We start from the raw sequence: 27,893 nt of genomic DNA on the forward strand, positions 1-27,893 counted from the left end.
AAAACCCATTAAAGTTTCTTTAGCAACTTCTTTTGTTTTAAAGGGTGACTTATGTGGGCTGCTGCAAGCCATATTTATATTTTAAAATTTTTATACTTAAACTTTGTTCTCTATCATAGGTAAATTTGACATTTTGAGTCAAAGTTATGGGCTAAGTGGAGAATTAACATTTTTTTTTACTAGATAAGAAATGCTTTTATTGCTATTTTTTCCGTATCTATGTAAGAATTAATTAATATGAAAGCAAACTTTTACAAATCATAACTTCTGTTTTTTCTCTAGGTACGGAGCAACACTGTGTTAATCAATTCTGACATTATATTGGTCAAATTCAAGATTCCACGCATGTGTGGAACTTTAAAATACAGTTTATTATTAAAATGATCTTATGCAAGTATAATTTACACAAAAAGCCTGCTCTTAAGAGCAATAACATCAAATTTATCAAATTTTGATACTTGATGAAATTATTGTAACTTTTTCCAGTTTTTATGCATTTATGATCTACTTCAAGGCGGAGCGACACCTCAAGATATTTTTGCGGTCGAAATCCTTTTGCATAACCAAATATCTCTACAAAAGGCAACTTTTCCCGGTTATTACTTAGAGTTTCAGATTTTGATTTTTTTTCAATCCACCCTAATGAACATATCCAGTACTTCAAAAGTAAGTCCACCTCTAACTACAGCGGTATTAAGTGAATATGAATCTAGCTTTTGTTGTAAAAAACACTGCTTATTTTGTGGCGAGGAAGTGGATGAAGAGGCTGAGAAGAACGAAACGCAGAATTAACGCAGAAAAATTCTTAAATTTTCTACACTTGCATTCAAAGAATCCCCTTTTAAAATTAGCTAAAGATCGTTCGGAGGTGTGTCAAAAGCTGCTCTTGCACGTTTTAATGTTGAGTATGATTTAGTCACTGCTTTATGAATATTTTTGCGATAATTCTGCGCTTTCTTCTCAGCCTCCTCATCCACTTCACAGCCACAAAATAAGCAGTGTTTTTGAAAACAAAAGCTGGATTCAAATGCACTTAATTGCGATACAGTACTAGGAGGACTTACTTTTCAAGTATTTGGCCTTGGAATTAAATCCTCACGTTGCTGCAGAGAATGAACTTTTCCGGGTGTATGCTTTTCTGCAATTCATGCGAATTGTAACGGACTTTTTACTTCTTAAATAATCAGCACTCTTGTAACTTCTCCCGACACTTGCATCAATTAAAGTTGGCATTCCACGACTGCCCAGCACAACAGTTTCACCTTCAGTCCAAAGTTTGTTGCAAATAAAGCAAAATTGTGACATTTTTCTTAAATATTGATCAGCAAAAACAGTAGACACTTGTAATAAATACATTTATTCACTCGAATTGCACGTTTAACTCTAAAAGAAGCATGTACGTCAGCCCACCTAGAAGGGGTCATGGCCCAGTCTGCGCCATCGAAATTTTTAGGGGGATTGTTTTGAGGGGTATTTTTCTCAGTTTTTAGAGGGGGGCGGCTCCGCGATATTGAAGGGTGCGCCCATGCCCTTAGTGGGTTGGGCACCCTTGGGTATGTGAACGATGCCACACGGACTAGAATAGGCAGATGTTATTCAAGGCCATGCGAGTAGAGGGGATTCTGTAAGTGACTGGCTGTCTTTTGAGAGTACACAATATCTGGGAAATGGTTTGGTCTAGGAGATAAAAATCATAAGGACCATTTTTATAGAGAATTTTGAGATCTACAACTTTGGTCTGAGGTACTTTTCGATAAAACGTACCGTTTTTGAGAAAAATCCAAAAAATCTAAAATTTTGACCTTTGACCCTGAATAACTTTTTTAGTGCACATGGGATCGACGGGGACTTTTGGCACTTTATTTGTAATGCTAAACCCAAGGTCTCTACAAAAATTTAGCTTTCCCGGAATTTTCGTTATTTCCATTGTCTAAACTGATCGGACTATTAACTTCATTTAATAGCTGTTGGTACATCAACCAAAAGACTAATGGTGCTAGTGAATGCTACGCAAAATCAAAATTCTGTTATAGAAAGTAGAAATTACTCTAAGAAAATCAGAGTTGCGTTAAAGTGAATTAAAAATGAAATATTAAGATTTTGTTACAGATACGTTAATGATAATTTAATTGTTAGAATTTCCAGTTGAGTGTAATCGAGACTAAACGAGTAAGGAGGGATGGCTTTTAACAGAGAAAAGATAAAGTTCTGCAAGTAGTAAATGATTTGGTCATAACAAATGTGAAATCTCTCTTATGGAAGACAGCGGATAAATGATAAAAACCAACAGCAATTCTTTATACAAGCTAATTGAAAGTCATAGTACCCTGCTGTGCAAGCAGAGATAAGTCTTGCGATTTTGCAATGATGATACATTCTTAATTTCAAAATTTAAGTCAGTATGTACAATAATGTTAAACTTTGAAACTAATGCAATAATTTTAAACTCTTTTGTTAAGCTTTAATAAATTTTAATTTGCTATATTTTCTAAGCTTTGAGGCCACTCGGCTACCTCTACATATTTTAGTACATTGTGGAAACTTCTCATGCGTTATTTTTGTAGTAAATAGAACCAAATAAAAGAGTGAGGCTTGCAAAAATCAGACAAAATTTCATAGCTTTTTAAGCTCCACCCTAGTGTCCATGAAGGAAAGGGGTATGGGGCAAATTGTGCCACCAAAATTTTAGGGGAATTACTCAGAGTTTTTCCATACATTTTTTGGAAGAGTATACAAGAGGATTTACCATTACCTTGGGGGAGGGGGTCGTATATCTATGTTGAAACCAATGAAAAACTTTAGAATGAAATTCATGAAATTTTAGTTATACATGCTCAACTTAAAATTAGTTCTTTTACATAGAAACTGTACCTGCACTTTCTATTTATGAACCAAGTTTAGATTACTGCATACTTTGAAACTGTCTAATGCAAGGGCGCCCATATAGGGGGGCGGGCTCGAGGCCCCCCTTTGAAATCAGAACTTCCCCACTTTTGGTACTTTTTTCTTCGCAAAAATGTAAAAAACATTTATTCTCCAGCCATTAATGAATTAGTTATTAAAAATGACAAATTTTAATGACTAATCTGTCCTGAAATCGGTTCCCATGGAGAAAATACCCTGCTAAACCATATGAAAAATATCTGAGCCCCCCCCCCCTTACAATTTTGCATATGGGCACCCTTGGTCTATTGTATCAATGTAAGTTTCAAAGTGATATAGCGTTCCTGCACTTCGAAATTAATCCCAGAGTATGCACCCAATGGCATAGTTAAGACCTTGATGACTTCAAATTCTGCACCAAGTAACAGAATTGACTGGGCAATAGAAATAAACTTCGTTCCAGAATACAACTATAGATACCTCTTTGCACAAGGGCATTCATTTCTTTTTCACAATTTTAAAACAGTAGAAGACCATTTTGACTCATACCTTGGGGACCAGAGAATTTGGCATTATATGAATCATTTCAGAAATTTAGAAAATATTCTAAATATATCAATGTATTTACATATAAGATTAAGTTTTTAGTATGATGAATAATTAATGGAACTAAAGCTCAAACTTGATGCAATTTAATTTATATATTATCATTCACAAGATCACAAGTATATTTCATAATTGAAAAAGTACTATCATGCACTTTTGCTAACTTTATGGATTGGATAACAGCCGCCGCATTTTCAAGAACAAGCTGGAACTTTTTTACTGTGAATACTAATCATTTAAAAGCTTGGGATTAATAGGGGAATATGAAAAACTGTTTCAAAATTCAATTTGCCAAAGAATTGTTATGCTTGAAGGCAAAATGAAGCACTTTTAACTGAAAAATATATTTACATTGAAAAGTTGTGCATTTTATAGAGAAATGCATTTTATAGGTCAGAGTTATAAAGGTATTTTACTCTAAGCTCTTCATTGCAATTTGCTTAGATATAACTGCTTAAATTACAAAAAATTACAAAATAGATACATAGTACAAAATCAAATGATTGATTTAAGTTTTCATACTTTTGAAATATATTTTATAAAATAAATTTTCTATCGGCGAAGAATGTCTAATAAAATTTTTAATTTGGTATATGCTTGTAATACTAGAGAACCTTCAATTTCTTAATTTTTCAATTTGGTTTCAAATTCGGGTTCAAAACTTAGGGTTATATTACTCAATCCGTTTGCACAGGTGTCATTTTTTATACATATATTTGCAGTTAAAATGCAGGTTTTAAAAAACTTTGGCTTTTAATATTTAAATATAAGAGGCCATTTTGTATCATAATATGAAGTATCAACTTTCTAGAATATTTCTTTGTACTTAACAAAATTAGTTTGTACATGTTGCGAGAGTGACCTTACAGTAACCCCAGCAACATGTAAAAATTGATACTTTATCTTATAATTATTCATTCTATTCAAAAGTATTAAAATCAAAAGCCAAGATTAAATTTCTAGGAATAAAGTGCAAATATATGCTTATAAATATGACATCTGTGCAGATAGGTTGACAAATCTAGTAAATTTAAATAAATATGGTTAGACTAGAAAAACAAGGTCTTTAAATAAAATTTCATTTTCCATTGAAAACAGTGGATTGCAACTCCATGAAAAAATGTACCTGTGCATAAATGTATACCTTTTGGCCAGGATATATGCAGTTTTTTCATCAAGTATATTCTTATTCGACTGCAGTCATTTCACCAAGTTAGTTAAAATAGACTTCAATGTGATTGAATTCTATTGCAAATGAGTACCCTCAGTTCAAATTTTCCGAGTTTGACCTTTGATAACACTTCGATCAAGCTAAATTTATCAGATTGAATCGAATCAGATAAAACTTGTCAGATTAAATTTAATCAGACAAATCAAAATTTTAACCTGATGAAATTAAGTTCCAATAAAATTCTTATATAACGAATTAAACATTGAAAAAATAAACAAATTAATTTTATGAGTAAATAAATGGGTGACCGATTAAATAAATAGCTAGCAATACCTCCTCCAATTTGTCTGCTAAACTTATTTGAAATTATTCAATAGATTATAGTTTGAAACTCCAAAAATAACTTGTTGACAAAGCAAAAACTAATTTTGCAACTAACACAAAAAATCAAAACTTAGAATTAAAAGCTAATTAGTTGTAATGGTGAAACATTCTACTTGCTTTTGCATAGAACTAACTTTCTTATGCTCATATACATACTAAATTTGATGAATTTGTTATCTTATCTAGGTCTAACAATTTGGCATGTCAGAAATCTAACATTAAGCTCCTGGAATTAATTTTACTAACCGAAAACAGTCTATGATTTATAATTCCTTTATGCCATATTGGACCAGTAACTGATATTGTTTAATGGAAATAGTTCAGAAAATAAAATCCCCATTGATTATAACATTGTAATTGTATTGGAAGTTCATGAAAATCAAACTTGATAAAGATAAAAACTCAAAGCTGCTTTTTGTTTCCTGTCCTCCCTAGCAAGACAATCTCTTTAAAATAAAGATTGCAATATTTAGAATTGTTTTTAAAATATCTAAATTTTAATTATGTATTAAAAATTATTCTGTAAAACTTGAATATAGAGGTTTGGAAAAATGAAAATAACCAATTCATTTATGGCCTTTATATTTTGAAAAATTTCTGAATGTTTGTTTTGTACAATGTTCTACAACAACATATCAATACAAAAATTCAAACTGTACACAGATGTTGTAAAAAATTGTTTAATTTCACTGAAACTATACAATTTTCATAATATATCAAATATATCACAAGCATTTTTGCACAATTCTTCAAAGAATTTTATAATTTAAACTCTTGGAAATTTATATATGAAAAATAAAAGTTCAGCATAGTTCAAGATAAAATATCAAACTCTACATAACTATTACTTAAAAGTACCGCTTTGGGTAACAAAGTAGCTCATGGTAAAATTATTTAAAATTTTAAGATTTTAAAACAATTGTATAAATTAAATATTGATAGTTCAACACTATACACAACTTTCTGGAATGCATACAATAAATAGATAAAGTTTACTCAACAGTGACAGATTTAGCCAAATTACGTGGGCAGTCAACCTGGAAAAATACAATTTTGTTAATCTTTCCAAATGCATGTGCAGAAAATAAAAACATGCAAAAAACTTTAAAACAACACAACATTTGAGTGTTTCAAATCGAACAAGATGAAATAATTAAAAGAAAATTTACTTTAATTAAAAGCTATAACATCTCTTTAAAACTGACTTGGCATGAAAGTGAATGAAATGTATTTTACAAAAGAAAGAAATATTGCAACCAAGTTTTATAGAAAATTTTGAATTATGGATGAATATTTGATTTAGATTTACCAAGATTGATAAAATTTCAAAGTTCAGTATTTTGTTAAATTTTTAAAAAGCTGACACAACATTTAGTACAAATTCTATAAAATTTCAATTTTATTTTAATGAAGAATTAAAGTATATAGTTGCAACTTCTACGCTTAGAAATTCAGCACTACTTAGCAATGCATTTTTTACTAACCTCCTGTTTAACTACACTGTTAATGCACTGTTAGTGTTTGAGCTCTTAATATTAAGAAATTCTTTTGCATTAAATTCTTCATTTTCATACTTTCTCTCACTGGTGAAAGACAAACTTGAAAATTTTTTAATTGATTTAATATTAAAATTATTTCTTGTTATAAAACGTGTACAAAGTTATTTTACATATCTGGTACATAGTGGCACTTAGGGTGAGTCTTATTTTTGAAGATGTTATTTTTTCATGAGGCACCCTCTCATTTTGTTCCTTTGGATGAAAAAAAAATTCACATATCATAAAAATAAAAATTGAATAAAATTTAGAGGTTGCTACCGTTGCTTCAAAATTTGAAATCTTTTTTTTTTGCATCGATTATTATAATACTTATTTATGTTATCTTTTTGTCATTAATTTTAATTAGTACTAAATTAGATTGTTACTGACTTTGAAATTAGTTCATATTTTATTAAATCATGTTAATTAACTGTAGCTACAATCAACTCAACCTCTTAACTGTTGGTTAGCAACTCAAAGAAGCACAAGTTGTCAGTTAAGAACTCAAAAAGAAAATTAAAAGTAAATATAATCAAACAGTAATAATAAGTAACAATAATCAAAAACAAAATTATTGGAATTCATCATTAGATTATTTGCTTGACCTTGCACTTGCTGATGATACTTTACGCAAGATTTCACTTCCAGGCAAGAAATTATTTCTAACTGAAAGAAAACTAACTAGGAGGACAAGGCAAAATTGGAAACAAATAAATTTCTATTTAAAAAGGTAACAGAACTTGTGTAAAAAGAAGAAATTTTGAAAGAAAAAATCATGAAAAATCTGAATCAACTGTAGTGAAAGTATTTTTTTTTTTTAAACCTCTTTTGTAACGGAATGTACTTTGACTGATTCTGAAGAACAAGAATTTGCAATAAAGTTTATCTAGATTTGATCTTTTTTTGTTGAAAATCATTTTCACTTACAAGAAGGACTGTTGCTTCAAGTAATTTTATCTGACATCTACGTGTCATTTCTGAATTGAAAAAAAACTCCAAATTGGTCTCTTTCTTAAAGAAACCTAAAAGAACAACTCCTCCAATGAAACACTGAACAGCAGATGTTGTAGAACTAAAACCAAAGGAAAAAAAATAGAGGATTTCATTACTAACATTCAGATTTTTCACCATAAAGGTCTTTTCATCAAGTTTTTTTTTTGAAGAGATACTATTATCAAATAGTTTGGATGATGAGTAGCAATAAGAAAAAGGCTTGTATATTTAACATTACTAGAAACAAAGGGGAAAAAATTACAATATTGGTGAATGGGTAAAAGACTGAAATTATAAACCAATGTTATGAATGGCGTAGTGGAACTTTAGCAGGATTTAAGTTTGACATTATTACACAGTATAGAACCATGAAATGCTTATTATTTTTTTGTATGCATAGGGAATAAGTATTTGGGTTATGTTTCTACCTTAACCAACCCAAATTCATGTTAATGTCAAATATTGTAATAGAAAATTGGAATATATTTTTACTCGACTTTTTCACAATGAACGTAATTTTAATCGCTGGTAGCAACCTCTAAATTTTGTTCAAATTCTATGAAACTTTTAAGTAAGTGTTTTTTCATCAAAAGGAAGCAATTAAAGAGATGCCTCATAAGAAATTCAAAAATTTTTCAAAAAGTGCATTATAAGACACATCCTCTGGCACATACAAAATATAATTAACAGTGACAAAACATTAAATGATAATTTAGAACATATTTTAACTAAACTACTGATCAAATTAACCAGTCAGCAAACTTATAAATGCATCAAGTGTGTTGCAGCACTTGAGTAAATTAGTTTAAAGTAGTATTGAAAATAACTTTTCTTTTCCAATATTGTTTCTAGCCAGCAAACAATATCTTGGATAAAGTATACCTTAAGTAAACTTAATGCATAGGATTTTTTTATAATTTTTGAAGTAAGTTAAAAAATATTTACTTACATTACATCCTCTCAGAACTGCAATATGATATGATAGTAACTGAAGAGGAATAACTGTTAAAATTCCTTGCAAGCAATCCACAGTATGAGGAAGTTTTAAGAAACTAAATGAATGCTTGAGAGTTTCGTTATCATCCTTTTCACCTATTATAATTGGTTTTCCACCTCTGGCAATGACCTAAACATTTGAAAAAATTTTAAGCTCCATAATGGGGAAAAAAATTATTACCTTTGAATACAAATGGAAAATAACTAAAATTCTTACTTGTTGTAAGGCATTCATGCACTTAGTGTAAACAGGATCTTTTGTAATGATCATTATCACAGGCATTGCATCATCAATTAAAGCTAAAGGTCCATGCTTAAGCTCACCAGCAAGAATTCCTTCTGAATGCATGTATGTAAGTTCTTTTATTTTCTAGAAATATAAATATGAGTCAAGTTCAAACATTAATTATATAATTTGTATGGCAGCTTGGATCCAAGGGGGTCTGAACCTTTTCAAAAATAGATGACCCCCACAATAGTTCAGATTTGGGAAGATAAATTGTATTATTTTGGAATTAAGCAATTATTTTTAAGCTTACTAAAATTTTTCATTAGAGTAATTACAATGCTAGGCTCTGTTGACTGAGAAGAGAGAATGGAAAGAGTGCAGATTTTCATTGGTGAAACTAAGACCCCAAGTCACAAAATAGATTTTAAAGAAAAGCATTAGAAGAAATCAGGTTACTTTCACCAGTTTCATGCAAAAGGAGTCAACCATTTGTCGCTGTTTAGTCATGTGACTTGAGGTTTTTACTCAGCTTTGCTAAGCCAATGATTGGACTCACTCCTATTTACTAATTCTTGCTCTCAGGTTGAATGAGCTTCCCCTCCCCTCCTTCATTTCATTGTGGTTGCAATTCCAGGGATAGGTGGGTGCAGCTTTCTAACACCTGAAAAATGCTTGTGAGGGGTGCTAAACACTCTTTCCAGAGATAAGTAGAAAAATTAAGTTAGTAAATTATGCCTTTCGGAAAATATTAAATGTGCCAGGAAAGAAGAATCTCTGTAGGGAGGGTTTCAGAAAAATTGGTCACAGTGCTTCAAAATTTGGAAACATTGCTCCTGCTTGCCGCTTCACCTTTAGAAAAAGTAACATTTTTAGCATAATATTCTACTAGTGAAGAGAGAAGAGATTAATATTTAAATTTATAAATATTAACTAGGTGTTTGGAATTTATTGACAGCTATTTAATTTACTAATAGTTCATCTAAAATTATTTGTCGCCTGATAGTTTCTTTATCTTAAATAGTGCAATTCTCTACTGATGCCAGCAGGTAAAATTCAACATTGTCAAGATGTAGTCTTAAGAAAGCATACTATTTATCAATATTATACTAAATTTATAAAGTATTGATAGCATTTTAAAACACATTGTGGAATTAATAACATCAAAATAAATAAACGATTAATTATACTGAGCATCTGCGAATAACAGCATTCATTATCTCTTATAACACATTGGCAAGAGAAGCGACTACTCTAAAAATTGGGAAAAATTACTAACTATTGATTTAAAGCCTATATTTAATGCTCTTAACACAAAATTCTTACAAAGTAAGCTCCCATAACTAGTGCATGGCAATATAAAAACTAGAGCAACATCAATAAAGTTTCAAACAATAGAAGAAAAAGTTTGGATTTCTTTTGTACATATTGTAATATTTCAGAATAAATTGCTTAAAACTATTGGGTAAAAATTATATTTCCTCTAAAGCTGTTTTTTTTAGTTTCCACTTTTTTGCCAGGGTGCAACACTTCATTTAATGTAGGGGAATATGGTGAACAAAGTGAAATATTTATTGATTTTTGTCACACCTATCTGGAAATAAATATTTTAACTTAATAACACATGCAGTGTATTCCAGTTAGGAAGAAATTACCTCTGAATATCAAAGCATTATGATAATATAATCAGTTTTTGAAAATCAATTCTGAAATTTTAATGTTTTGTGTCAAGTCAAAAATTTGTTATCAAGTTAAATTCTTGTTATTAACATTTTAAATATTAAGAACTAGGTGCAATATTTAGTTAATATTATGCTTATTTACTGTAAATATTTTGCACAATTAGTGCATGTAGGGCAAAGGGAATGGGCCAAAGTGAAATTGTTTATTCATTTACTCATTCCATAATTTAATAAATCACTTTAGTCTTCATTTATTGAAAAACTTATTTCTATTCTTCCATTTAATAATTCACATATTCATTGAGTGTGTTATTCATTATTTTTTATCGACTGATTTATTTTTCCTTCTATATTACTTAATTTATTAGTTTAGTTTTTTTATTTCTTATTCAAATACAAATACAAAAGTGACGACCAGCAACAGACTCTGGGCCCAGCTAGACTGGTTCCTAGTCAATATACAATCCCCAGTGAAGATCAATGGCCCTCTTAAAACTGTCTACTCCTTTGCTCATTACCACCTCTTCCGGTAAGCTGTTCCAAGGTTCCACTACCCTGCTATAATAATAATTTTTCCTAATATCCATGTTAGCCTGAGATTTAAATAGCTTAAACCAATGACCCCTTGTCCTGTTTTCAGTGCTAAACTTCAGCCCCGTAACATCTTTCATTTTAATAAATTTAAACAACTGAATCATGTCCCCTCGGTCTCTTCTTTGCTCAAGACTACATTTTTAGCCTTCTAAGCCTGGAATCATAGTCTAAATGAGAAAGTCCATTTATTAGCCTTGTAGCCCGCCTTTGAACCCTTTTCAATACATTGTCTTTCTTAAGATAAGGAGACCAAAACTGAACAGCATACTCCAAATGGGGTCTTACCAAACTTGTATATAAGGGCAGAAGAACTTCTTTAGATTTGTTTGAAATAGATCTATTGATAAACCCAAGCATCTTATTGGCTTTGTTGCTAGCAATGCTGCACTGTTGGCTAAACTTTAAATCCTGACTTAAGACCCCCAGATCAGTAACTTTGTTTGCCTGACTAATGACTGAACCTTGCAAATAATAACTTGTACACTTATTTCCATGCCCTAAATGTAGCACTTGACATTTTCCAACATTAACAGCCATACCCCATTTATCAGCCCACTTTGTAATATGATCTAGATCCTCTTTCAGCTGATTTGCTTGCTCTTTATTTTCTACAGTTCCCATAACTTTGACATCATCAGCAAAACAATTCATGTTCCCAGAACTACTTTTGTGAATATCGTTCATAAAGACAATGAACAAAACAAGCCCTAACACTGATCCTTGAGGAACGCCGTTTAAAACCTCACTCCAATTAGAATAATTTCCCCTTACAACTACCCTTTGTTTCCTTCCGGTCTGCCAGTTTTTTACCCAAATGAAAGTTTCCCTCCTATTCCTATATCAGCTAATTTGCTAAGTAGAGCAACATGCGGTACCTTATTGAAAGCTTTTTGAAAATCAATGTAAACAACATCTACAGGTTTCTTATTGTCCAAAGCCATTGTAACTTTGTCGTAGAAATGTAATAAATTAGTTGCACAAGATTTACCTTTCCTGAAACCGTACTGAAAACTAGTCAATGGATTATTAGTCTCTAGAAAATTTACTATCTTAATTTCCATCAATTTTTCAAAAATTTTGCAAACCATCGAAGTTAGACTCACAGGTCTATAATTTCCCGCACTCCCTTTAGACCCTTTCTTGAAGAGTGGTGTAATGTTAGCCAGCTTCCAGTCCTCTGGCACTGTCCCCGAATTATAAGAAACATTGAAAATATTTGCGATTACATCTGCTAATTCCTCCGCACATTCAACTAAAATTTTCGGATAAATATTATCTGGCCCCGGAGCCTTGGTCTATTTAATTTTTTTCAAATGAAGTAAAACGACATCTCTGGAAAATACAAAGTCCTCAAGCTGTACTATAGCTTGTGTGTGTGTGTGTATTCATTCACTCTTATTTACTCATCCACTTGATCATAAACATTTTTATAATCTAATTTAAAATATTTCAAAAAAATTTTCACTTTGCCCCACGAAAACAAGTGAAAATATTAAAATTTTTTCTGAAGGTGCAAATTTACTGCCATAATGTTTCAACACTAGTTTTATTACAAGATACTCTTTTTTTATGTACTGTAATTTTCACAACAAATTTCCAGTTCCTTCATTTTGAAAAAGTTGAAACATAACTATTTCACTTTGCCTAACATTCCCCTAAATAGAAGGGCACAATAAGTAAAAAAAAAAATCAAAGGATCCATCCAAAAAGGAGTTTGATAGCTAGTAAATAATTTGAAGAAATTAATAGCCAAAATCAAAACCAAAATAGCATTTAGTTTACTCGAACATACCCAGAAAAAAAAGGAAAAGATTTTAACGTGATCAATGGATAAAAACTTCTTTCAACTCTCATTCTCCAACAAGACACATCCTTAACGTATATATAAGCTTGTCAGATGTCCCGGTTTTCAGATAAAATCCCGGCGTCCAAGCCGGTTTACTTCATGTCACGGTAAAAAATAAATTTAATTACATCTGACAAAAAAAAAAAAGGTCTAAAAATAATTGACAGTGAAGGATTATTTAAAAAAATTCATTTGTGTACCTCAGAGCCAGACTGACGTAAAAGTCCACATTCTGCAATTTTCTCTTTATTACTGAATTGCATGTAGAATCCTAGTTCACATCGATCCAAGCAAACTTAATTCTAAAAAAAATCCTCCAATTATGTATCAGCGTAAAAAGAGTGCGGGTCCTATCCTTTGCATGTTTCAGACAAACGTTTTTCCAATATCCTGTAAAGTAGCAATTTTATGACTTGCATAAGTCAGGCTCTGAGGTAGACTGTCAACATTGACCTGTAACATTAATATGGGATTAACTTGTGAGAATTTTTACAACAACTAAAAACAAAAAAGGCCTAACCAATGCAAAGAAAGTGTAGATATTGTTCACATTATTATTCCTCAATCAGTTTCTTCTTAAGAAAGTAACTTAAAAATATTAACTTGTAAGAAGTGAAATGTTTAATTAAAACTGCTTGCATCATGTATTATTCACTACCCCTAGTATTGGCTCATAATAAGTAATCATTTATTCATTAGAGAGATTGAACTACCCTCTAAAAACAATCCAGGGATGTTTATACTTTTTAACACTCTATGCTGGTGGGGGTGTTCTGGTGTCCGGGTTGAACATTTCAGAAATCTGGCAAGCTTACATATGTGATTTGATAACAAAAAAGGTCACTGATGTATAATATTCCCATAACAAGAAAAAACGTAAAGAGAAAGAAAACTGCTTCTTTGAACATTCAATTACTGATTTTTTTAATAAGTCAAACAATTCTGCCAAAAAGTAAGATCACGTATTATGCATAAACATATTAAGGATAGAAAAATTGAAATTACTAGCATATACATAGGAAATATTTAGATTTCATAAAAAGGAACTTGAAAAACGAAAAACTTTGTCGAGACTGGAGCACATAGGTACCTAGTCCAAGTTTTATTTAAAATCTATTCAAGATTAAAATTTGTGTTTTGTATTGTAGCAAACTTAAACTTTCATAAAACCTTATAAATAAAAACAAGTTTTTTCTGAAAACTGCATGACTTCCCCATTTTTTTTTATTTTTTTTTGCGAGTAATGGTGGGGTGTGTGGGGGCAAATTTTAAATTTGCTGTAAACATGCCGAAATCTTTTAAAACTTCATATTGTCATAGTTAATACATTTGAATTGTTTTTTAATTTCTATTAAACTTACCAGTGCACCTTCCATGCATGTTGCATGATTATAGCCTCTACCCATAATTAATACAGATTTCTGTTGATACAACATTTGTGACAATTTTAAAACTTCTGAATCTAGTTTTAAAACTTCTTCAATTTGTTCAGGCAGCTTACGAAGTCCTCTTATAATTTCACTACGTCGAGACTGCATGGAGATTCGATCTTCAGACATAACCAATGCAAACATGACAAGAGACAAAAACTGACTTGTGTAAGCCTAAGTGAAAATAATAGTTTCAACTAAAGGATTAAATACAAAATACAGTGCATCAATTAAAGACCTTCAATTAGTGAAAGAGAAGGAGAAAAAAAAAAGAAGCATAAAAAGAATTGCAATACGTGCATGTATACTTATTTTCTGAATCTGTGTCCAGAACTAAAGTTTTTTTACATCTAAATATTGAAAAGCTGTTCTTTTGATCAAATTTAAAGTTAATTTATGATTAAAAGTATAATGTCAAAACATTGTCTACTACCAACATAATGTATCTCATGGCAAATAACCTTTCACAGGAAAAATTAAATGCTATAATCAAGCTGAATATATTTTTCATAGGCCTAACAGAAGGTGTCTTGCTATGTACAAAGTTTTAAAGCATCATTTCAAGCAAATCTGTTTACATAAATATTGCTCAACGAAATTTGAACTGAAGCTTATTCCACATTAAAATATAATTTTGAATGAGTGTTTTTCTCAATTTTTTTGAAACAGTTGACCTTCTCAAGATGGCTCCATAGCAAGCAAAACTCATGAGAGAAAAGCATTGAGCAGTCACGTGATTGCCATTCTAATACTCTTAGATGGTAGAGTTGAATCAGACTGGTGTAATTTCATTGGAAACTATTGATTCGATCCACAACAGATAAACATAATTTGGTAGGACAAACAATTTGGTAGGCTAATGCCTTTTAGTTATTTTGAAATTTGATATTACAGCATTTTAACAAATTATTATGTAAGACCCAAGCATAAATCTATAACCAACTGTCAAACTGTCCACGGTTTCAGAGTTGTTTTACCAAAAAATCAACTTTCCATGACAAATTTAGATCATGTTCAAAACATCCATGACACTCAGATACGCATATAACTTGATAATGGCAAAATGTTTGGGGAATGGTGACATATGAGAAGCAAAAGTGTATGCAGACTTTTCCAAGTTTCGAGAAAAACAAGTTTAAAAGTTAGATTATAAGTAGGCTTTCATTGAATTGTTTTTCAAAATCATGCTCTATAGCAGCACCTACCAGAGCTACTAATACCATCTCTTGCCCTAAAACAAAAAAGTTGTATCATTTGTAAGGATTATCTTCAAATTTAATTTTGGCACTTACATTCCTTTGCTTCCCTACCTCATATATGGTCTGGGCTCAAAGTGAATGATTTATTTCTGCACAAAATTTAACAGCAGCGATATTAGACACTCAGAATAAAATATATTTGAGAAGATGTCAATATAAGAAATTCAACATTCACAAGCTGTTGAATTCAAACAGCTGATAAACATATGCATCTGAATGGGTATGTGGCCTACAGATGTGGACAGCAGAGTGAGTAATGCACATGAGTGATTGGTTTTGACCTGTAAACCCATGTTATACTAAAACCAGATTCTTTACCTCTAAATCAAAAGGATCTGAAGGTTTGGCGGCAAAGTTGGATCGAATGCTTCGACCATACACCATAAACGAGAAACTATTTTTATTTATTTTCACTAAGAGTTCAGCTTTTTCTTTCTTAATTTCCCTTATCTGTATACAAATTACAGCTGTACAAATTTTCTAATGCATGCAAATAAAAGTGCAAATCATGAAATGCTTGGACAAATTTGGAATACACCTTATGTCATATTTTATGCACATTTATTTTTAATTGTAACTAATACCAAACTAGTTTCAACAACATTTTTACATTGCAATGACTTTCATGTTTATAGAAATTACTCAACTTCATGAAGTTAGACTTTACTTTTCATAACAGTAGCTAAATAATTTCTGTACTACATGAAAAGGAAAACTAAATTCCATAACTAGGTAAATCTTGTTTTCATAAATAAACATTGGTATACAATACTTATTCAATAATACATGAATCATTTAGTTTAGAAAAAATATTTTTACTGTAAAGGACACATGCAAAGCTTAAACAAAAATGCTATCAAGTTAATTTGCATAAAAGTTTGCAATGAAGCTAAATTGTAATTACTTTGCTTGATGCAACACCAATTTCAGGACCACAGTTTATGTGCACACCACAATGACTTTCTCTGCAAATGCTAGAACCAACTGTATTGGTTATACCAACAATTAGGGCTCCACGCTGCTTACAATATCTAAGAGCAATTAAAGTGTCCGCCGTTTCACCTGTGGATAAAATTATAACCATTAATTTCTGGAACATAAAAAATCTAGAATTAGTACCTTAGAGATAAATATTACCTGATTGGGAAATAAAAAAACAAACATCATCACGAAAGATTGGCGTATTCCTATCTAAAAAGTCACTGGCAAGTTCAACCATAACAGGCAACTCCGTAAGCTCTTCAACAGTTTGGCGTGTCTATAAGAAAATATTATAGTAAATTTAAAAGATGAATTTTAACTCCGTTTTTTGATGTACATAAAACATTTTATACAAAACTTATATTTTTAAACCTTCAAAATAAATATTACAATAAAATATTTTTAAGTGAAATTTCTTGAATTGACATTTTCTTACATAGCCTAGTTTTTTCTAAATGCATCTAGTATATATACATGACCTGAAATATTTGCAGGACCATATACATTAACCGTGTGTAAGCCTAAGAAGTTTTTAAAACTTTCAATATACATTATGTGCAGGACCTGATGATCACTCACCTCATAGTGATTAAACTGCATACTTGATATTAAATAAAATTTCTAACTGGTCACTAATTTTATACCCAACTGACCACATACATTTTATTTTTCACACAGAATTTGATTTCACACGCCAACAAGAAAAGCTATGATTCTTTTTAACTCCTTATTGTCACTCTTCACTTTTGGAAAGAGAAGGAAACTTCTAAAAGCGTTGGCACGTGGCAAAATTTTCCTTTAAAAAACTTAGATTTATTTTTTCTATTTCTTTTTAGACCACAGTTTTTTTTTACTTCATTGATTTTGAATGGAAAGTATAGAGTACAAATAGCGTATTTCGTTCAAAGACAAATAGCACTTTTATGTGTACAGTCCAAATATCGACTTGCACAAAGGACGCATTCCAAGACCCCTCGCACAAGTTGAAATATCAGGTTGTAGAAAAGGATATGGATGCATTTTTTTTAGGAACATTCCCACTTCTTTTAGACGCTTATAAACACCCCTCAAATAGCCTTAAACGATTCCTTAACCATATATTACTGTTTCTTGCATATTGAACTGAAATTCTTGAATTAAAAGAAATTTTTTTATTCAAAATAACATAACAAATACTGTTCAGATGCACAAAATCAAATCAATAATCAATGGGAGGGAAAGACATAACAGAATGATACAGTATATAGTAATAATAAAATGATGCACTATAATAGTACTGTACAGTAGGGTGTCCCGTCCATATATGAGAAAAAAATTTTTTTGAGCTACACTATCACAAGAGGTGTCAAAATTTGCGAAATTTTTCACAGATCACGAAAAAGGTAAAAAAAATGGAATTGCGTGTCATCTTGAGGGCTCTACCGCTCTTTGAAGTTTTGCATATTTTACATTTTTGACAGACCTAAACGATATGATTTAAAAAATACAAAAATAAAGTTTAGAAAGCATTTTATTTAAGAAACTAATGAAACAAAGCACAAGAAAAAAAAATAAACAAACTACAGTTTATAAATAATGACAAAAGTTTAGAATTTAAACTTATTTTTGTGTCCAAAATTTGGCATTTCTGCGCGAGATTGCAACTTGGTTCTAACGAAGCCATCTCTAGAAGTAGCGTTAGTAACACTTTGTGAAGCCTGTGTCATTAGTTTAACACATCTTTCCACAGATTGTGAGTGGCAAGGAAAGTCAACGATTTCCAAGCTATTATCTTTTGCCATAATTTGAAGGTTCTCGTTAGAAATATGTCGAAGAACCGGTGGTGCTGTAACCTGACACTCTTGCCAGACAATTATTTCCGTATAATCTTTAGCAGAAAAGTTAATTTTTGGTGTTTTAAATATTCTGCATTTAGTGCTACTTTCAGCCTCTCTAGCTTTTTTTATTCTTCGTAATGCTAACTCCCGAATGTGCTCCCTATCATCAAACATACTGACTAGCAGGTTTTCTGCGTGCGCAAAAAAAGCATTTCTTTCGATAACAGAATACACAACAGATTTCAAGTTTTCGGGTAAAAATCGAGAGTACACAATCATTTGAAAAAGATGTTTGGCTGCTTCCTTAAAAGATGACTTTTGCTTGATTAAGAACCAAACTGGAGCGTACACTTTAACCACGTAGTTAACAAGTAATCGCAAATTTTCTGTTGGATTAAGAGTACCTACATAAAGTCTGAGTATACGATTAGCAGAAGTAAGCCATCTCGAGTGCGCCATTTTTCCAGGTTGGCGATTTGCCAGCTCAGGACTACAGAAACCAGTTGATACAGCTTGACAAATCTCATAAAGATATTTTTGATCCGTGCTTAGTTCATCAACCACATTTTTCGGCAAATTAGGCAAATTACCATCCACCGCGCAAAAAGACAATGTCGTTTTATTTTCGCAATCAGCTAACTGTTTTCCAATAGGTCCGGAATATTCTTTAGGACCCAAAGTGCAACCATCTAAGGTCAAGAATAAATGACGAAGGGGTAATTCGTTGGCATGAAGCATACACACACACCATTGCAATGGTCTTTCCAAATACTCCTCTAAATATTGAATCACGCCACCCTTCCAACCGGTGTTTATTGCAGTTCCGTCACATCCAACGCAAATCACGTCTTCTAAATTCAAGCAATGACCTTCTAATAGAGCTGTAATCGAAGTTACAATTGCCTTTGCAGTGCCACGACTTGGCGTTGTGTGTCCCAAATAAATTGATCCGGGTTCTGCTAAAATTGAGATGTGCTCTTCTAAAATTTCTTTGCGATGGTAACGAGCTCCTATTTTCTCATTTATCAGAGTCTTGTCTTTACGTCCATCAAAGTAAATGCTTTTTATAACAATACTTCCAATATCTTTGGAAGCTTCTTTCCGAGCTTTAGCTACAGCTCTGTGGATTTTGTTTTTATCAACAACCAGAGTTAAATCTTCTTTTGAAACCAAGCCGACATCAGCTAAAACTGCAGAAGCAACAGCAGCAGCAGATCGCGTCGACAAACCGTATCTATCACAGACCTTAGCAACTGTTGGCAAGATCAGTGTATTTCTATTTGTCGTTGAAGTTGATGGTGTCCCTGTAGAGGCCGTATTCGTCTCTGTTATGGGATACGTTTCTGGAGAAAATTCACGCATTGAATCGTCATCAAAATTTTCTGAGACAGAATCGTTATTTTCAGTAGAAGACTTTTTTGCTGCCCTTTCAAGTTTTCTCTGCTGTTGTTTCATTAATCTAGCTGTTTCTTTCTTATCGACACCTCTTATCACCATTTTCCTGTCATTTCTTTGATCCAACAAGAAACTTCTCTCATTGATGGGAACTTTTTTAGGTTTTAAACACGAACAAGACTCAAATACAGGGCACTTACAAGCCGCAACGTCGAAGAGCTTCTCAGATGACTCTAAAAAGCACTTCAGTTTATTTTCAAAACTATCACTTCGTTTGCCTCTGGGGTATCGTTTCAAATTGACATACTTTTCGAAATAGAATTTTAATAATTGAATTACTCGTTCCTTAGTTACGATTGGAATTGAAGCTTTTGTCCAAATACTGTTGATTTTTTCAGAAACAATTGTATATATATCTGAACTGGAAGGGTCCTTTCCCTTATGCATACATTTCTGTTCGCTCCTGACAAATAAAATAAATTTTATGACGTCTTTTACAGTAGGTAGCTGCCGATCATCAAGTTCCTTGTAGGGTCCCAGTATAGCACAAGTAGTCTCACTACGTCTCGAACTCATTACTTAAAACTAACAGAATCGGCATATAACACTAACAATTGCAACTGTACTTTTATAGCATTAAAATTACTTTGGCTACGAAGAAAACACCCGTGAGTCAAGCCAAGAAAGCCCTCGAAACAAGTAAAAGGAATTAGCAAGTTGAAACCAAACAAAGTCGAAGTCCTCAGTAACATATTGTTGCATGCAAATCGAGACGTGGCGCCAAGCTTCGTGGACGATTCTACTGCGGAAATGGGGGTTATTCCCATATCGGCATTTACAGTAGTAATCACCATATGTTTATTTTTTTTTCTGTTCGTGTTGATATTACAAATCACGATCTTTTTATTTCAGCTGTCGAGCTTTTATTTCACAGTAAATTTATAACTTTATTCACAGTACTTCTTTTTCAGTTGCCATAAAAATGACAATTTTTCAAAACTTTGACGATCGGTAGAGCCCTGAAGATATAGTTTTATTCTATTTTTTAAATTATTTTTGTAATTTACGATCGATTTCGCAAATTTCGAGAGGTCTTGCATTAAGAAAAACGGAAAAAATTTTTTTCGGGACACCCTACTGTACAGTATCTGGGAGCATGGTAGCGCCCCCGCCAAGTCCAGAAAAAGCAAGCCAATTCAAAACAAACACTGTCACAGCCGTACTATCCTTTTCTCAAAGCTGCTACTCACTGCAATTTCGACCCCCTGTAACATTGTTGTGGGTAAAGATAAAAGCCGATTTTTTAATGACTAAGAGGACATGCGAAAGCGAGCTATGGTTGCAAATTTCGTTCCATTTATACCAATGGTTCACAAATTGTCAGCCGCAGTTCCTGAATTTTGTCCCTGACAGATGATAGGAAAAAAAAGTCATAGAAATTCGAAACTACTTCTAGCAGTCATACAAGCTTGAAATGTTTAACTCAGTATTCACCATATAATGAAAGGAAAAATTGAAACATTCCCAAAATTTCAGTCACGTGATATAGTTTTAGAGCTACTTTCCATTTCGCTAATTAATTAGCGACAGATGGCGCTCTCTTACTATAAAAATGAAATCATTGCCTAGTCAGCCGAGTTTGTAATTGTTGCATTAAATAATGAGAACCACAAACACAGAAGATGGTTACATTGTAATGATGATTGCCATATTTTTTCATTGTCAAAATAGACTGTTCAGAAGTTAGTATGAAGATATGTTAGATTCTTACATGCTTGAAACTTGGTACATCTAAAAAAATATTCCTAGAACAAAAATCCTAAATTTCATGGTTATACCTCTGATAGTTGTAGAAGTATCAAGATCTGAAAAGTGCCTTTTTTATAAGGACTGGTTGGTTTATTCATCAAAATGTTTACTCACTTCCAAGTGACTCATAAATTTGGTATAAAAATTTTATGCTTGGTTGAAGGAAAAAAATCTAAAGCATCAAAAAACTACATTAATATAGCAAAAAAGATACGGTATTTTTATGAGCATTGCGGCGAGCACTTCACGGTACCATTTTAAAATGTTCGCCAAATAATCGAAATAGAACCACTTGAGAAATGCTGACAAAACAAATTTGTTAAAATTTAAATTTTTAAAACGGGGCTTAAAACAATTCTTAAATTTCCATCAAAGGAAAAAAGAAATGTATCAAACAATTAAACTTTCAAATCTAGAGCTTGAATATGCTACCTTGCGGTGATTTAAGAAAATAGCCACATAGTTAAAACAACCTCCCTTCAGGAAAAACTTAGACTTCAGACATTTGTGATGCTAATGTAATTCCAGAAGAATAAAAAAAGTGTACATGAAGAAAAATACGATCTAGGTTTTGATAATTCCTCGGACAACATAGAAATTGCAGGAAGATTTGGAAAACTGGGAGTCTTGGCAATTTTTCCAATTGTCGCCAAGTCTGTGGACTCCTAAGACCAAGAGCCAAAAATGTACTTTCGCATGGCTGATAGTGGCAGAAGCAAGCGATTGTTCAAAATTGGCGAAAGTGCCATGCTCCCAGTTATCGAAATATCTTTGAAATTACTAACAAAAAGAAACAAGTGCATCGTAAAAGCAGGAAAAAAAGGAAGTCTTTCATTTGTACATGCTTTTACATTTAATTGCCTAATTGGGAACATTTTTAATAAGCTAAATTAAAAGTTAATGATTTCCAAATAAAACATAAATGGGAAGAAGCCAAGTTTGGTCGAAATGAGATTCAAGTTACTCTGTGTCACCGACAGCAATTCAGATCTAACGGGTAGCAAGTTCCATAGCAGTTCCTCATAAAAGTTGAATTGCCCCATATTCTTCAATTGATTTAGAAAACAATATTTTACTTTTGATATTGGATTTATACTTAGCGTTTTGAAAGCAGTTTATTCACAAAAAAAAAACAAGGCTACCAACAAAAAGAAATGAGATCCCATCAAAAACATAAAATGTACAAAAATGCCAAGTCTCACTTCCACCATAAAATGTAGTGAGATATCAAGTACAACCAAGTGAGAAGTTATAGTTAGTATTTTGGGAAGCACACATTTAACAACTTCATCCTAAATTGTTTCTTAACAAGTTACCATAGCCATTTGTAATATCCTTATTAATAATGGATACCTTTATTTCTATAATTAATATAATGACTTGGCAATCTCACGTCAATGTAATAACTTCTACATACTCTTGCGTTACCATCGCTACAGAGACTAGTTTTGCGACGGCAACGACTCGTGATGATTTGAGAGAGTTTTATTTTTGTCTGTACGAATAATGCATAAATACGACCTGTTAGTTCTTTGTTCGAATAGACGACAATATACAAGATACACATTTTAAAAAAATGTTGATTTAAAAATGTCTAAGTAAAACGATACCAGTGGTGATATTCCATTTGGCATAGGATATACCATTATTGGTGATTTGAGCGCCTGCATCCGTGCAACATTAAAATATCCAAAATTCTTCTGTCATAATGTAGCCATGCGATTGCCAAGTCATTATATTAGTTATAGAAACAAAGGTATCCAGTATTAATATAGGAAGAATAAATGGTTATGGTAACTTTTCAGGAAACAATTTAGGACGAAGTTGTTAAATATGTGCTTCCCAAAATACTAACTAAAATATCAGACTTTGTTATTCTTGATATCTCACTACATCTTATGTTGGAAGCTAGACTTTGCATTTTTGCACATTTTATGGTGGAAGCTAGACTTGGCATTTTTGCACATTTTATGTTTTTGATGGAATAATATTCAAGACTTAAAAAATGAAAAATTTGACGATTGTTGCTAAATGATCAGATTGTTAGTCTTATCTAATTTATTTTTAAAATACATTTGTAACACCTTTTCCTTATGGTGTTTCCATTTATGCAGTGGCGCCAGCTAGGCTGGTCCTAGTTAGTTTATAAGTTCCCAATGAAGATCAACGGCCTTCTTAAAGCTATCCACCCATTTGATCATTACCCTCACTTCCGGTAAGCTGTTCCAAGTGCCCACGACTCTACAGATCATAAGTGTAATCAGAGTAAAAGGTTAGCTAAGCCAATGACACATGACATAATTGATCTGTTAAGATTTGAACATCAAATTCTGAGCAATTTAAACATTCTTATATCTAAAATATAATAAATATGCTTATTGTACTGAATTTACAACTCATTTCAAGCACCAAAGGAGGCATTTTTGCCCTCACTAAGAATACTTAACCGACTTTCTCAGGTTAGAACAAATTTCATCACAATTAACATCTGATAAAAATATGACCTTTTTCTATAAATAAAATTAGTGAATATTTTAGTATTTTTGCTCAAAACTTTGAAGTTATTTCTCATACAGGAAATTTTTTAATTTCGAAAAAAAAAAAAAAATCTAATGTCTATAGGGATAAGCCTTATTTGGCAAATATTACATTTTGTTCTAACAAATGTAAAACAAGGCACTATGGTCCACTGATCAACGAAGAACATTAAAGAGCATTCTTCATATGCACCTTTTATAAAAACATGTGAAGAAATGAGAAAACTCCCTCTGCTCCATTTTGACATTAATGTTAGTCATGTCGAAGTTAGATAAATATCAAGGAAGTAACTCTTAATCATTTCCAACATTACGTTTGGAACTATAGATTTGAGCTAGTAAACACTATTGAAATTTAACTAAAAATATTTTTAGAAATTAACTTTGCATACTAAATATATAAATTTTGCTTAAGATTTAAATTTAGCAAGGCAAAGATTATTTTTTTATGCTCAAGATAAATTTTCATGTGGTAGTATTCACTTTAACTTGTGATGAAAGAGTTGGTGGCTCAGAAATAGATTTTTCCTTTTTCATGAGCTTATTACAAGTTTGGCTTGAAAAATGATGAGATTCGAAAATGTATAACATTTTAATAATTTACAAGTAGGACTGAAAAGCACCCTATGGATTCAAACAAAAAGTATCAAATATACTAGGTATCCATTCAAAATTAAAGCAGCTAGAAGGTTCTCATGTAGAACAGCAATTGTTCAAATCATCTGCAAATGGATTCCTCGTAAATAATAAATTTCATTCTGGTTGTAAAATCAGAACATAGGTCTTAGAAAAAATTTGAATTTCTACACATAGTTTCTTGTTCAATAATTGAAAATAAAAAGAACCACAGTTTTAAGTAAACCTAACAATGTGAGAGCCAAATTAGGATGACCTTACTGGTAAAATAATTTAATTCAAACTAAGTTGAAACTCAACTAAAAATATTTTGTAACATATAATATGATGTACAAATGTTATAAAAAACTTACAGCAACTGCACTATGATAACTTGTTCCACACCCAATCATTATTATTCGGCGACATCTTTTTATTTCAGGAATATAATCTTTAATTCCACCAAGAACTACACTTTCAGCATCTAAGTTCACTCTTCCTCTCATGGTATTTATAATTGACTGAGGTTGTTCAAATATTTCCTTTTGCATAAAGGACGAGAAACTACCCTTCATGATTTCCTGAATTGCCATTTTCAACGTAATGATTTCTCGAGCAGTCGACTCATCAAGAGTTCGTTTCAAGCGGTGAATGGTCAAATCTAAAGAAACAGTTTGTGATTAGTTTGCTTTACAAAGCTAAAAAACTAAAAAAGGTACTTCAAGAAGACTTACTTCCATCTTTAATAGCTGCAACATCATCATCTTCTAAATATATAACACGATTTGTATGTTCTACAACAGCACTAAAAAATACAAATTTTAAATTATCAAGTAAATATAAAAGCAATGAAAATATTTTAGTACTTCAAAATGTTTACCTAGCATCAGATGCAAAAAAATATTCAACTTCTTTTTTATCTCCAGCAGGATGGAATTCTGTTGTTGAATCAGACCTGTGTATACCTTCCGTTTGAACAGTATCAATAGGCAGTTGATGGGCATGTAAGTCTTTCAAAAGAAAAAAGATGAAACTATATTTCTATGTATATAAAGTTTTAAATTCATTTAAAACAATGAAGTTTTACATAATTTACACTTAACTTGCATTTAAATAAAGTCAACAAATTTTTCAGCAGCCTAATTTCAAAGATCTCCTGAAGTTTTCATTCTCATAAAATAAATTTTGAAAATTTGTAATTTATAAAAAAACTAGCTGAAAGCTAAAAATAAAGTAACTATTCCATCTGGACTGGTGAATCCAGATGGTGATAGAGTTCTCTGGTCATTTTTGCTGATATTGTTTGCTTTTTAGACATTACAATCCTCTTCAATACTGTCAGTTTCTTTCACTAAGCTCCTCTTTCCATTTACTATTTTGCTTCGCCAAGCTTGTCTTACTGCGCTGCATGTATGCTATTGTGACATTAGATACTGTATCTCTAGAAACACAAAAAGTCAAGATGTTTCAGTTACACTTGCTTCAGCTAAACGCGTTCCAACAATTTGATCTCTTAAAATTTGAGGTCTGATATTTCACGCGCTTGAAAAAAATCCAAGATGTCTACTTCTAATGCCATTTTTATTCACAGGTGTTTCCATTATTTTGATAACTACCTGTATATATGTCTATATAATTTCAAAATATAAAATAATGCATAATTTTAGTACAGGAGAAAATTGAAGTAATGTTGCAGAAAAAAGATTTAAGTGTCTAAATAAACAAATAAGAAGTGATTTTTACAGAGACAATCCAATGGAGACCTTATTTTAGTTAACAGCATGTTAAGTTTTTGGTGAAAAAACAAATAAGCAAAATAAACTATATGCTGATTAGAATATACTTGCCCAAAATTGAAGAAAAATACTTGTACAATTTTACTTACATATTTCTAAAAAATATTTAAGACATTTAAAATAGTAATTTTTCTCCAAGTCTTAACATACAAGCAACAAATTTCAAATGTGGAGAAAGTGTTGGTGTAAATTAGTTTCATAATTTAAGACCTTATGTAACATTCCGACATTCACACTGCAATTAGAATAATTTAATTCCTATTTATTTTTCTCCTAAAAATATATTTCTTTACCTATTTTCTTGAAAACGTATACAATCAGTATGACAAAGATTTCTTTTCTTGTTAGTTTTTAACTCGAAGTATATATGAAAGTTAACTCCTGAAGGTGATACAAAAATTTAATAACAATGTTGGTTTTAAGAATAGAAATTTTGCTTATAACTCAATCTAGTTCCACCATCATAAGGATCTTCATCTATTAAACAGATTGATTGGGATGAATTCTTTTAATATCAATCTCTTTCTAAATGTACAATAAAACTAAAGGAAATTATAAATGTAGATAAAAATTGAGGCTTTCATGATAGAATTTAAAAGCTTATAATTGACTTTAGAAAAGAAAATAGCATGGAGTCATAAAATAGTTCAGTATCACATCCTTTAAAAAATATCTTAACCTTTTTGATTGCTACGTTTCCTTTCTTTTAAGCTTAAAACAAGCTAGTTTTTTTTTCCAGCTTTGAATAGTAGTTTGCTCTAGTAACAAGTCCAAAGATCTACTTTAATGTCTTTTTTCAAATTCAAAAGAAAGTTCATTACAAAGTCTCAAAAAGCTTTTTTCCCCAGTGAAAAATTTCTAATAATTTGTCAGATTCTAAGACCTTTTGAATTTTATAGCTAAAAACTTTCCTTTGCAACCTACAGTAAAAAATACAATTTATCTTTTCTTGACCATTGTTCAAACAGCAAGATTATCACTCATTAGTAAGAGCTCTACAACTTTTTCAATCTTAAATTCAAAACACAAGTCAGTGCAACGCCATTGTTCTTAAGAGTTGAATGTCTATTCATAAAAGAATGACAAAAAATGGCACACAAAAAGCTGTTCTGTAATAATATGGAATCCCAATTTCAAATTTTTGAAACCCTTGTAACTGTTCCCCTATAAATATTTTTTTTTTTCAAAACCTGCTCAAAATTGTTTCCATTCACCTACTACACATTGAAACACTATTAACAGCTTATTCTTTTGTTTCTTCGATGCTATATAATGCATAATAAACAAGTTATAACTGTGCAATAATCTTTTACCTTCAGATTTTTAATGAGTTAT

At 31.4% G+C, this 27,893-nt stretch overlaps 1 protein-coding gene across 2 annotated transcripts in view; it reads right to left on the reverse strand.

Moving 5' to 3' along the window:
• Positions 1 to 5,728: 5,728 nt before the first annotated feature.
• The window catches only part of LOC129218426 (glutamine--fructose-6-phosphate aminotransferase [isomerizing] 2-like), a 47,016-nt gene continuing 24,851 nt past the window's right edge, over positions 5,729 to 27,893 (reverse strand). For both annotated transcript variants that reach the window (XM_054852683.1, XM_054852682.1), the window contains 9 exons: positions 25,643 to 25,772; positions 25,497 to 25,567; positions 25,137 to 25,423; positions 16,746 to 16,866; positions 16,513 to 16,670; positions 14,281 to 14,523; positions 8,789 to 8,941; positions 8,525 to 8,701; positions 5,729 to 6,081 (listed from right to left, as the gene is read on the reverse strand). In XM_054852683.1, coding sequence (XP_054708658.1) covers positions 6,037 to 6,081; positions 8,525 to 8,701; positions 8,789 to 8,941; positions 14,281 to 14,523; positions 16,513 to 16,670; positions 16,746 to 16,866; positions 25,137 to 25,423; positions 25,497 to 25,567; positions 25,643 to 25,772 — 1,385 coding nt within the window. In that variant the 3' untranslated portion in view covers positions 5,729 to 6,036. The remainder of the gene's footprint in view (positions 6,082 to 8,524; positions 8,702 to 8,788; positions 8,942 to 14,280; positions 14,524 to 16,512; positions 16,671 to 16,745; positions 16,867 to 25,136; positions 25,424 to 25,496; positions 25,568 to 25,642; positions 25,773 to 27,893) is intronic.

Source organism: Uloborus diversus, chromosome 3, assembly GCF_026930045.1.
Source record: "Uloborus diversus isolate 005 chromosome 3, Udiv.v.3.1, whole genome shotgun sequence".
NCBI lineage: Eukaryota > Metazoa > Arthropoda > Arachnida > Araneae > Uloboridae > Uloborus > Uloborus diversus.